At 47.9% G+C, this 11,076-nt stretch overlaps 1 protein-coding gene across 2 annotated transcripts in view; it reads left to right on the forward strand.

The window, feature by feature from the left end:
- The window catches only part of carhsp1 (calcium regulated heat stable protein 1), a 21,293-nt gene extending 10,779 nt beyond the window's left edge, over window positions 1-10,514 (forward strand). For both annotated transcript variants that reach the window (XM_080524135.1, XM_080524136.1), the window contains exons 2-4: window positions 7,534-7,825; window positions 8,092-8,214; window positions 10,348-10,514. In XM_080524135.1, coding sequence (XP_080380261.1) covers window positions 7,611-7,825; window positions 8,092-8,214; window positions 10,348-10,510 — 501 coding nt within the window. In that variant the 5' untranslated portion in view covers window positions 7,534-7,610 and the 3' untranslated portion in view covers window positions 10,511-10,514. The remainder of the gene's footprint in view (window positions 1-7,533; window positions 7,826-8,091; window positions 8,215-10,347) is intronic.
- Window positions 10,515-11,076: the final 562 nt, after the last annotated feature.

Here is an 11,076-nt window from a genome sequence, read left to right on the forward strand (position 1 = left end):
TGTGTGTGTGTGTGTGTGTGTGTGTGTGTGTGTGTGTGTGTGTCTGTGGCGCGAGTATTTGCCTAGTCAGCTGGTTCACTAGGCTGTTCTGGTCAGAGGCCATAGTATGGCCATGGAAAGTTCCACCACTGCACACTATCATAGAGGTCTAAGCCGTGTGTGTGTGTGTGTGTGTGTGTGTGTGTGTGTGTGAGTGTGTGAGTGTGTGAGTGTGTGAGTGTGTGAGTGTGTGAGTGTGTGAGTGAGTGAGTGAGTGAGTGAGTGAGTGAGTGAGTGAGTGAGTGAGTGAGTGCAGGGGTGCAAACTTGTCACCTTTCTGCTAAATTAGCCGTTTTTATCTCAAAATAGGTAATCCATGTGAATTGTGTAGATCTGCAATTGTGTAGATCTGCAATTGTGTAGATCTGCGGGGGTCTAAGTCTCATCCAAGTCACATGACGCGTGAGCTAACTAATCTCCCTGTCTGCTGAACTCTGCTGCTGTTGAAATAACTTTTAGCTTCAGGCAGCTAGGTACAATTCCAGACAGCATAGAGAACACAGTCACAGTAAACTGTTTTCTAAGTAGCCTAATTCTGCAGATGTTGAGGTCAGGGCTGCCGCTACTTACACACGCATCATTGTTAGACCACCGTTAGTGCTAGCGGTATCTATTTAACACCATTAGTGCTAGCGCTATCCCCCCCCTAAGGTTAGCCGGCAAAAAAATGGGTCACCTTTTTGGGCCATCACCAGTTTGCACCCCTGGTAAAAGAAGCTATATCAAGAGACATGTGAAATACAGTATGAATATGTATAAATATACAGTATGCTCAACGGTAGTCATTTATAATTTTACACTGATTGCATCAACTTTTATGATTCAGCTTCATTGTACATCATCATAACCTCAGTCCCCATTACTACTGCAAATAAACTCTTGCAAATGCAGGCAGGTATACCCCTGCCAGGTCATACCTTGTGTGTTAGATTCAAATTGTCTTTGAGAAAGACTAGGGTCTTGAAAAGAGAATTCTACCTGAGCCTTCTTGACTTTCCATTTAGTTAATGTGAATGTTAGTTTCTCTCAACTTTAGCATAATAACCCTGCAAAAATTGTCATGCAAACAATGTTTGTTTGTGGCATATCTGTTATGTAACTTGGATTGCAGAGATGGGTGTACGAGAACTCAGTCACGGTAAACAGTTTTCGAAGTAATTCTGCAGGTGTTAAGGTCAGGGCTACCGCTACTTACACACGCATCATTGTTAGACCACCGTTAGTGCTAGCGCTATCCCCCCCCTAAGGTTAGCCGCAAAAAAAAAAATGTGTCACCTTTTTGGGCCATCAGCAGTTTGCACCCCTGGAGTGAGTGAGTGAGTGAGTGAGTGAGTGAGTGAGAGTGAGAGTGTGAGTGTGAGTGTGAGTGTGAGTGTGAGTGTGAGTGTGAGTGTGAGTGTGAGTGTGAGTGTGAGTGTGAGTGTGAGTGTGAGTGTGAGTGTGAGCAGTGTTTATGTGCAAGCTTTATTTGTGTCTTTTAATACCCTCTGTCAATATTGCTGGTCAGACAGGCTTGTCCAGATCTAGAATAAGAAAGTCTTATTTCATTTCATTTCAAACCTTTATTTAAAAACTCGATAGGCACTGAGGTCACCCTCATTTACAGTGACGTCGAGTGTACAATAGAATAGTGATCATTAATATAGATGGGCAAACATACAGTGAGCAAGACAGGATTAAAGAAAAAACTAAAAACAATTGCAATTATTAGAATACAGTTTTTGCACCAGGAGTTTAAAGGTAGAGTCAGAGGGGAGGACCTCCAACCGGAGAGTTTGCTGCAGAGTGTTCCATGTATTAGGGGCATCAATAAAAAAGGCTGTTTTACCCAGGTCTGAACGCGCATACGGAACCCGAAAAGAAAGCCAACTATTAGATCTGGTCACATAAGTACCAAGACTCCAGTCTAATAATGATGAGATATAAGGAGGAAGCTTGCCACAGATGGCCTTAAAAACGAACAAGTTCCAGTGGTAACTGCGCCTCAGAGAAAGAGAGGGCCAGCCAACCTTGTCATAGAGTATGCAGTGGTGAGTGTCATAACTGTCCCCGGTAATAAACCTTAGAGCTGAGTGATAAACTGAGTCCAATTGTTTCAATGTGAAGCTGCATGCCTATAGATAACATCACCGTAATCTAATACGGACAGGAATACCGCCTCGACAACTCTCTTCCTACAAAGCAAGGGGAAGCTAGACCGATTACGGTAAAGAAAGCCCACCTTTTGCCGAAGTTTGGAGGCGACGCCGTCGACATGCGTTTTGAATGATAGCTTCTCATCCAACCACAGCCCAAGATATTTGTAGTCGGTAACTCTCTCAATGGAGGAGCCGTCAACTGTGGATATAAGAAGCTTTGTAAGGTCCACATTTCTAGCCCTAGTAAACAACATGAATTTCGTTTTCTTCGAGTTGAGGACTAGCTTATGCCTCGAGAGGGTGTCTTGCAGTGAGTTAAAGGCTAGCTGCAAGTTGATAGTAGCAGCATGTGGGGAATCTGCTGTACTATAAAGAATGGTATCATCGGCATATAAATGGACGTGGCAACCGGTTAGCGAAGATACCAGTTCATTAATATAGATGGTAAAAAGTACAGGGCCCAGCACCGAACCTTGAGGGACACCCTTTGTAACCGTTATAAAATCTGAATTGCCAAGTGAAGATTTTATACACTGACGCCTGAGGGTAAGGAAGTCATGGAACCACGCACACGCACCTAAATCTAATCCAATATCGGATAGCTGTTCTAGGAGCAAGTGGTGATCGACCGTGTCAAATGCCTTCGAGAGGTCGACAAAGAGGGCCGCGCAGTGCTTCCTCTTGTCCAAGGCCGAGACTATGTCGTTAGTTACAAGTGTGATAGCAGAGATGGTACTATGGATTGGTCTGAAACCCGATTGATGGGGACTAAGAATTGAGTGGATTGATAGAAAGCGTTTCAATTGAGAATTGACCAAGGTCTCAAGTGCTTTAGATAGGCATGGGAGAGTGGAGATCGGTCGATAGTTATCCGGATCAGCCCTATCACCCCCTTTGTGTAAAGGAATGACTCGCGCAGACTTCCAGACCAACAGAAATACACCAGAGGAAATTGAAAGATTAAAAATGTAAGTTAGCGGCGCGCTGATAATTGGCGCAGCCAATTTTATCAAAAATGAGTCTAGTTTATCCTCACCAGTGGATGATTTGGGGTCAATAGTTTCTAAAACCTTGAGGACCTCCGCGGAAGTAAATCGTTGAAAGGTAAAAAGGGGGACACGGTCCACAAGGGCAGTATCATTAGAAACCACCATAGAGGGGTGTCCAGGGTACAACCTATCAAATAGCTGACCAGCTTCGGAGAAGTGTTTATTAAAAGCAAGGCGAATGTCGCTAGGATCAGAGATCACAGAGTCATTAACAGTAATACTAAGGGGGAGAGCACTGGAAGGACGATGTTTAGTCAAATTAATTGCATTCCAGAATTTGGCAGGGTTAGAGTATGAGGTGGTTATCAGATTCAGGAAATATTCGGATTTAGCCTTCCTTACGGCTGAAGTGCACTTATTTCTGAGCTGCCTGAAGTATAGCCAGTGTTGGGGGACACCAGTACGTCTGGCACGGGACCAGGCACTATTTCTGTTATTAAAGAGGGTAGATAGCTCATGAGTAAACCAAGGCACTATGACCCTATCTTTTATCCTAGTGGTTTTAAAAGGGGCGTGCCTATCCACAACGCAATTAAATGTACATATAAAGGATTCGAGAGCGTCCTCAATGACATCGAGAGAGCTCACGCAACCCCAGTCACAGCCATCCAGCTCCCTCAGGAACAACTCTGCATCAAAGCGTTTGAAGTTCCTCTTGGTTATCACCTGAGATGTAGTCTTTTTTAACCTCACATCTCTCACACAGGCAACAGGACAATGATCACTGACTCCCAGGTCAAAGACACCACTAGTATATTTGCTAGCCTTATTTGTTAAAATTAAGTCTAATAATGTAGATTTCGAGTCATCGTTGAGGTTTGGTCTAGTTGGTTCTAAAATCAATTGTGAAAGGTTTATGCTGCAAGCAAGATCTTTAAGCTGCGAGGAAATATCACTCAGCCAGTTAATATTGAGATCACCCAGAACAAGTACTTCATTGTCAGTATATTTTGAAAGCAGGTTAGCTAGGGTGTCAGTGGCGTGAGAATCGGCAGAGGGAGGGCGATAGATACCAACTACCGTCAGAGGGTCTGGGCCATGATGGATTTTCAGAGCCAGAAATTCAAAGCAGTCAGGAATAGAAATTGCATGTAAAATGGAAACTGAAAAATGTGACTTAACATATATACCAATACCACCCCCCCTGCCCAAACGATCCATTCTAAAGAGATTATAATCCTGAATATTCACATCAGAGCTATCAACATTCATCCTGAGCCAGGTTTCACCCAACACAACAATATCCAACAATATTGCTGGTACAACCTGGGGAGCCTCCGCTAAGACGCTAAGAATATCCACCCAAGCCCTGGTCTTCTCTGCAGCGGAATACTGCGCCCCAGTCTGGAGCAGAAGCCCTCATGCGAGAAAGGTCGACGTGGCTATCAATACCTCCCTGAGAATAATAACTGGATGCTTGAAGCCTACCCCTGTGTCCCTCTTGCCAGTCCTCGCGGGAATAGCAGCGGCCGGCCTCCGACGGGAGGCTGCCACCCTCGCCCTGGCCAGGAAGGCACAAAAGCATGACTGGCACATCCTGCACAACACCACCATAACACCAGCACCTCCAAGCCGACTCAAGACCCGCCACCCTTACAACAAGGCAGCACAAGCCATGCTCAACTCCACCTCTGAGGACATCTCCAGAGATGCATGGTTGGCAGCAGCTTGGAAGCAGGAGTGGGAGTCAGCCGGGCCCTCCCGAATCCACCGCTACATCTGGGACCCAGGAGATGGCGCCATTGGAGGAGACGACCTACCACGCCGGCAATGGACCACACTGAACCGTCTACGAACTGGTGTCGGTCGCTTTAAAACATCAATGAAGGCGTGGGGCCTGGCGGACAGTGCGGCATGCGAGTGCGGTGACCCAGAGCAGACCGCCGACCACATAATCACCATCTGCCCCTTATATAGACCACCCTCAGAAGCCAGCCTCTTCGACCTAGAACCAGAGATGCGGGCATGGCTACGCGACACCGAGTTGGACCTCTGACGTTACACGAAAGAAGAAGAATATCCAGGGAAGTTTGTTCAATTAATACAACCACGTGATCAAGATTTTTACGCAAACTACGGATATTCCAGTGAATTGTACCAAGTCCTTTACGCATTTTAAAACTTGCCGGGGTAAGGGTAGGGAAATGTAACACAGGGTTCACTCACAATTCTTCTGTTGAATGAAATACAGGTGTGTGTGTGTGTGTGTGTGTGTTTGGCACCATGATCTTGTGTGTGTGAGGGTCTGAGAAAATTCCAGAACCTTCCCAAATATTTGATGAAAAGGTGTTTGTGTTTGCGTTTGCGTGTGTGTGTGTTTGTGTGCGTGACTGCGTGTATGTGCGTGCATCAGTGGGGATAACCCCTCCAGCAGTCAGTCTTTTCTAGCCACTCCTGATTGGATCTTGTTATCTAGTTATGGTCATCTGGACCTGCAGCAGGCTGGTTATTGGATCTGAAGCTAAACCAATGTCCTCGTCCATGAGTGTGTCAGGGACACACAGGGGGTGTCAAGTCAGGGAAAGTACCGGAATATACCAGACCCTCACACTAACATCCTGGTGCCAGTCTCTACACAAATACACACACAAATACACACACACACACACACACACACACACACACCAGCATATACACACATTCCACCCATATACACATATTCCACCCATATACAAAAATTCCAGTGCACACACGCCAGCGCACTCACTCTCTCTCTCTCTCTCTCTCTCTCTCTCTCTCTCTCTCTCTCTCTCTCTCTCTCTCTCTCTCTCTCACTCATTCACTCTCTCACATACATTCACATACACGGGCTGAATTAAAACCCTTATACACACACTACAGATTAGGGCTGCCCAATATATAATATACATATTTATATACATTGGATATAGCAATGTATAGCCCAATATATTGTAGAAATAACCCAAGAATCCTGCAATAGGCTTTAATATCCTGGTAAAAGGATGATGCCATATTGGCTTTTCTTTGACACTCTCTCAGTAAACAAAAAAACCAAATTTTATAATGGAGAATGTGTCGGCTGCTATATAACCCAGGATTTTTAAGGTGTGTGTGTGTGTGTGTGTGTGTGTGTGTGTGTGTGCGTGCATGTGTCTGCGTGCACTAGCCTAACTGGTCATAATGGGTCAGTAATGGGAGAGGTGTGTACGTGTGTACATGTGTACGTGTGTGTGTGTACGTGTGTGTGTGTGTGTGTGTGTACTAGCCTAATGGGTCAGTAATGGGAGAGGGATGTGTACGTGTGTGTGTGCGTGTGTGTGTGTGTGTGTGTGTGTCTGTCTGTTCAACCCCCCCTCCCCTTCTAGTTTGACAGTGGAGCCAGTGATGTAATAGACGGTGATGTAATGCTGTTGGAGGTGAATAAGGGGTCTGTTCTCTCTCAGGTCTCCACGGCAATGACCTGCCAGCCAGCTGATTGGTGTTGCCATGGCAAAGTGGGGTCCTGAGAGTGTGTGGCGAGGTCACTGATTGGCTGCACAGGGTTTTTTGAGAGGGAAGAAGAAGAAGCTCCTGAAAGGAAGGTGTTGGGAGGTCGTGTCTTTTGATGGCGTCGTGTTTAAGAGGCGTCTGAAGCCGGAAGGAGGGAAATAAAAAGGGGAGGTTTGAGAAAAAGACGAGGAAGAGGGATAGAAAGGGAGGAGGGAGAAGTATAGAGTGAGAGTGAGCCAGTGACATAAGCATTTCATTTCAAGCATTTCAGCCCTGATTTACACCCCACTGAATCCTGTGTTCAGAAAATGATGATCTTTAGAGAGAGAGAGAGAGAGAGAGAGAGAGAGAGAGAATTATTCTTTCATTATTTTTCTCTCTGTTGTCATGACATCCGTTTATGTCTGTCGTCTCTCTTTTGTAAACTGTTGAGGAGGTCATATTTTTGGACATAAACGCACGCACGCACATGGACACACACGCGCAGGCACACTTGGGCACGCACATGGACATGCACACACACTTGACTTGGACACACACACATGCACGCATGCACGCACACACAAACACTTGCACACACACCTCATCCCTGAATGGTACCTAGCAGTCAGAGCAGAGGACACCAACAGTAGTGTCTCTACAGCTCTCCAGACACTTCTGCCCAAATCGGACCAACACGTCAGACTTGGTCTTCATTTACCCAATGCAAAGACCCCCACCACCCCGCATCCCCCCCCCCCTCCCCCCACCCTTCCCCCAGTACTTGGACCTTTATGAACTGGGACTTGGACCTTTATGAACACTTTGAGGAAAAAACAACAACGGCTCTTCCCTCCCTCCCTCCTCCCCTTGTACAGGTGGTGGTTGTCGCGGCGACGGTTCCTCCAGCTTCCTTCCGCGTGACACCTCGACCCTCCTTCGCTCCCGGCGGGACATGTCGTCGTCTGAAGCCACGCCCATCCAGGGGTCACCGGCGCGCCCCATGACCCCTCCCCTGATCTCCCGTTCTCCGGGGTCCCCCGTGTCGCCGGTGTTCCCCAGCTCGCTGCGCCCGCCCGTCTGCCGCAACCGGGACCGCTCCCCGTCGCCCATGAGGGGCTACCTCATACCCAGCCCTCTGCCGACCAGACGCACTCGCACCTGCTCGGCGTGAGTACACACACACACACACGGATGCTGTATAAGTGTGTCTGCATCTTTGTATTTCAACCTTTTTATATTCTCTCCCTCTCTCTCTCTCTCTCTCTTCCCCCAACCTCTCTCACACACACACACACACACACACGGATGCTGTTTAAGTGTGTCTGCATCTTTGTATTTCAAGATGTTTATACTCTCTCCCTCTCTCTCTCTCTCCCCCCAACCCCCCCCCTCTCCCCCCAACCCCCCCCCCCCCCCCTTCCCCCCCCCTCTAGGTCGGCCCGTGCAGCGGAGGGGCCAGCGTACGCCGGAGTGTGTAAATGTTTCTCCCGCTCCAAAGGACACGGCTTCATCACACCAGCTGACGGGGCAAGCGACATCTTTGTCCACATCTCAGAGTGAGTGAGTGAGAGAGAGAGAGAGAGAGAGAGAGATAATTGTGGCACCACTCACATTACCTAATAGACATGGTAGATACAGGCTAGCACCCCTCTACCATTCAACACACACACACACACACACACACACACACACACACACACACACACACACACACACACACACACACACCTCGCCGGAGGTGTCATTCACTCTAACGCTCACAAATAAAGTGAATCATTCTCCCATCCTCCAATTACACCCACAGCTACAGTCTAATTGAGCTGACACCCACACACACATTTCTCTCCTACAGAACAAAAAAGAGCCCCCCCCCACACGCACACACACACACACACACACACACACACACACACACACTGTATGCCCCCCCCCCCCTCACAAACACACACAAACATACACACACACACACACACACACATATACAGTACATACACACACAGACTGTATGCCCCCCCTCACACACACAGGGGCGGCTGTGGTGCAGGAGGTAGAGCCTCCGTCTAATGATCGCAAGGTTGGCAGATCGGTGGTTCGAGATCCGGCTGGCCACATGTAGAAGTGTCCTTGGGCAAGACACTGAACCCCAAATTGCTCCCAGTAAGTGGGCCAGGGCCTTGCATGGTGGCTTGCCGCCATTGGTGTGTGAATGTGTGTGTGTGAATGGGTGAATGAGAGGCCGTTGTAGAGTGCTTTGGATAAAGGCGCTATATAAGTGCAGTCCATTTACACGCACACACACACGCACGCACGAACACACGCACTCTTGGGTTTTGCTATGTGTAGGAGTAGAGTGGCATAACACACACACAAGCCTCAGGGGGGCGTGTGTAGGAGTGAAGTATATCAGATGACCTTCAACAGGCTCCCTCTGTTATCAGCTACCCACCAGTTCACACACACACACACACACACACACACACACACACTCTTAAGTCTTGTATACAGAGATTCAGTCAGTCTCGATTTGAAGGTGAAAACGCTGCGTGTGTGTATGTGTGTGTCTGTGTGTGTCTGCATGTGTTTGTCTGCATGTGCGTGTATGTAATATAATATAATAATAATATATGCCATTTAGCTGAGGCTTTTATCCAAAGCGACCTACATTGCAATAAGTAAGTCTTTATGAGAGTGTATGTGTGTGTGTTTCTGTGTGTGCGTGCATGCGTGTAACTCTGTACAATATAAGAGTGTGTGTGTTTGTGTGTAATATAAGAGTGAGTGGGTGCATGTGTGTAATATAAGAGTGAGTGTGTGCATGTGTGTAATATAAGAGTGAGTGTGTGCATGTGTGTAATATAAGAGTGTTTGTGTTTGTGTTTGTGTGCGTGTGTGTGTGTGCATGTATGTAATACAAGAGTGAGTGCGAGTGTGTGTGCATGTGTGTAATATGTGAGTGTGTGTGTGTGTGTGTGTGTGTGTGTGTGCATGTGAGTAATATAAGAGTGAGTGTGTGCATGTGTGTAATATAAGAGTGAGTGCGAGCATGTGTGTAATATAAGAGTGAGTACATGCATGTGTGCAACTCTGTACAATATAAGAGTGTGTGTGTGTGTGTGTGCAACTCTGTACAATTAAGAGTGTGTGTGTGTGTGTGTGTGTGCGCAACTCTGTACAATTAAGAGTGTGTGTGTGAGTGTGTGTGTGTGTGTGCAACTCTGTACAATATAAGAGTGTGTGCGTCAGCCTGGTGTCCCAGAGTGCTTTTCCACCCTCCCTTGCCAACAGCGGAGACTTGAGTCCTCCAGTCGTGGCTGGGGCTGTGGAGCTGTGGAGCCATGGCAGAGGCCTCGTCCTCAGCTTAGACAAAGGCTCTCTGTCCTTGACTGCTGCCAGAGTACACACAGTGTACCCTAGGAGACGCTCATACACAGTGTACCCTAGGAGACGCTCATACAGTCGCAGTGTCGGAGAGAGAAGCTGCAAAGGACTGTTGAGTCACCCCCAATGTGTTTCTCTCTCTTACTTTTCCCCTTCCGTCTCTTCTTGTCCCCCCTCCTCTCTCTACTCTCTGTCTCTCTCTCTTTCTCATCCCTCCTTCGGTGCCTCTGCCTCTCCCTTTCTCTCCTTGTTCCCCCCCCTCTCTCTACTCCCTCCCTCTTTCTCCGTCCTCCTCCCTCCCCTCTCTACAGTATCGAGGGGGAGTACGTGCCTATGGAAGGGGATGAGGTCAGCTATAAGATCTGCTCCATCCCTCCTAAGCACCAGAAGATCCAGGCTGTGGAGGTCGCCATCACCCACCTCAACCCAGGATCCAAGCACGAGACCTGGTCAGGCGCCGTGGTCAACTCCTGAGGCTCCCACGACCGAGGGTGGAGGGTGAGGGAGGAGGGTGAGGGAGGAGGATGAGGGAGGCGGATGAGGGAGGAGGTTGAGGGTGAGGGTGGAGGGTGAGGGAGGAGGTTGAGGTTGAGGGTGAGGGTGGAGGGTGAGGGAGGAGGTTGAGGTTGAGGGTGGAGGGTGGAGGGTGAGGATGAGGGAGGGAAGTGAAGATTGAGGGGGATGGAGATGGGTTTGGGACCAGCTTGCTTAGATTTACTTAGATTTTCCTCATTTCCTTTCCTTCATTGAAGGGGCCAGGAGTTTTTCATGATCACATGACGTGACCGCAAAAAGGCCATGCCCTGGTTATAGTCTATTTAGGTCACCAACATTCTCGCCCTCCCCCCACGCCTCTCAGATTAGTGGTTGTGAAGGAAAGGAGTTAAGGAAAGGATTTAAGGAAAGGAAACAAGGTGATATTCTTGAGATCATGTAGTTCTACTGGGAATTTCCCCAGGCTTCATCTCAATAGTTCAGAGGCGTCCTCTCCTCCTTTCCTTCCTTCATCCTCTCTTCATCTCCTTTCCTTCCATCACACT

Source organism: Nansenia antarctica (genome assembly GCF_963989245.1).
Source record: "Nansenia antarctica genome assembly, chromosome: 2".
Taxonomy (NCBI): Eukaryota; Metazoa; Chordata; class Actinopteri; order Argentiniformes; family Microstomatidae; genus Nansenia; species Nansenia antarctica.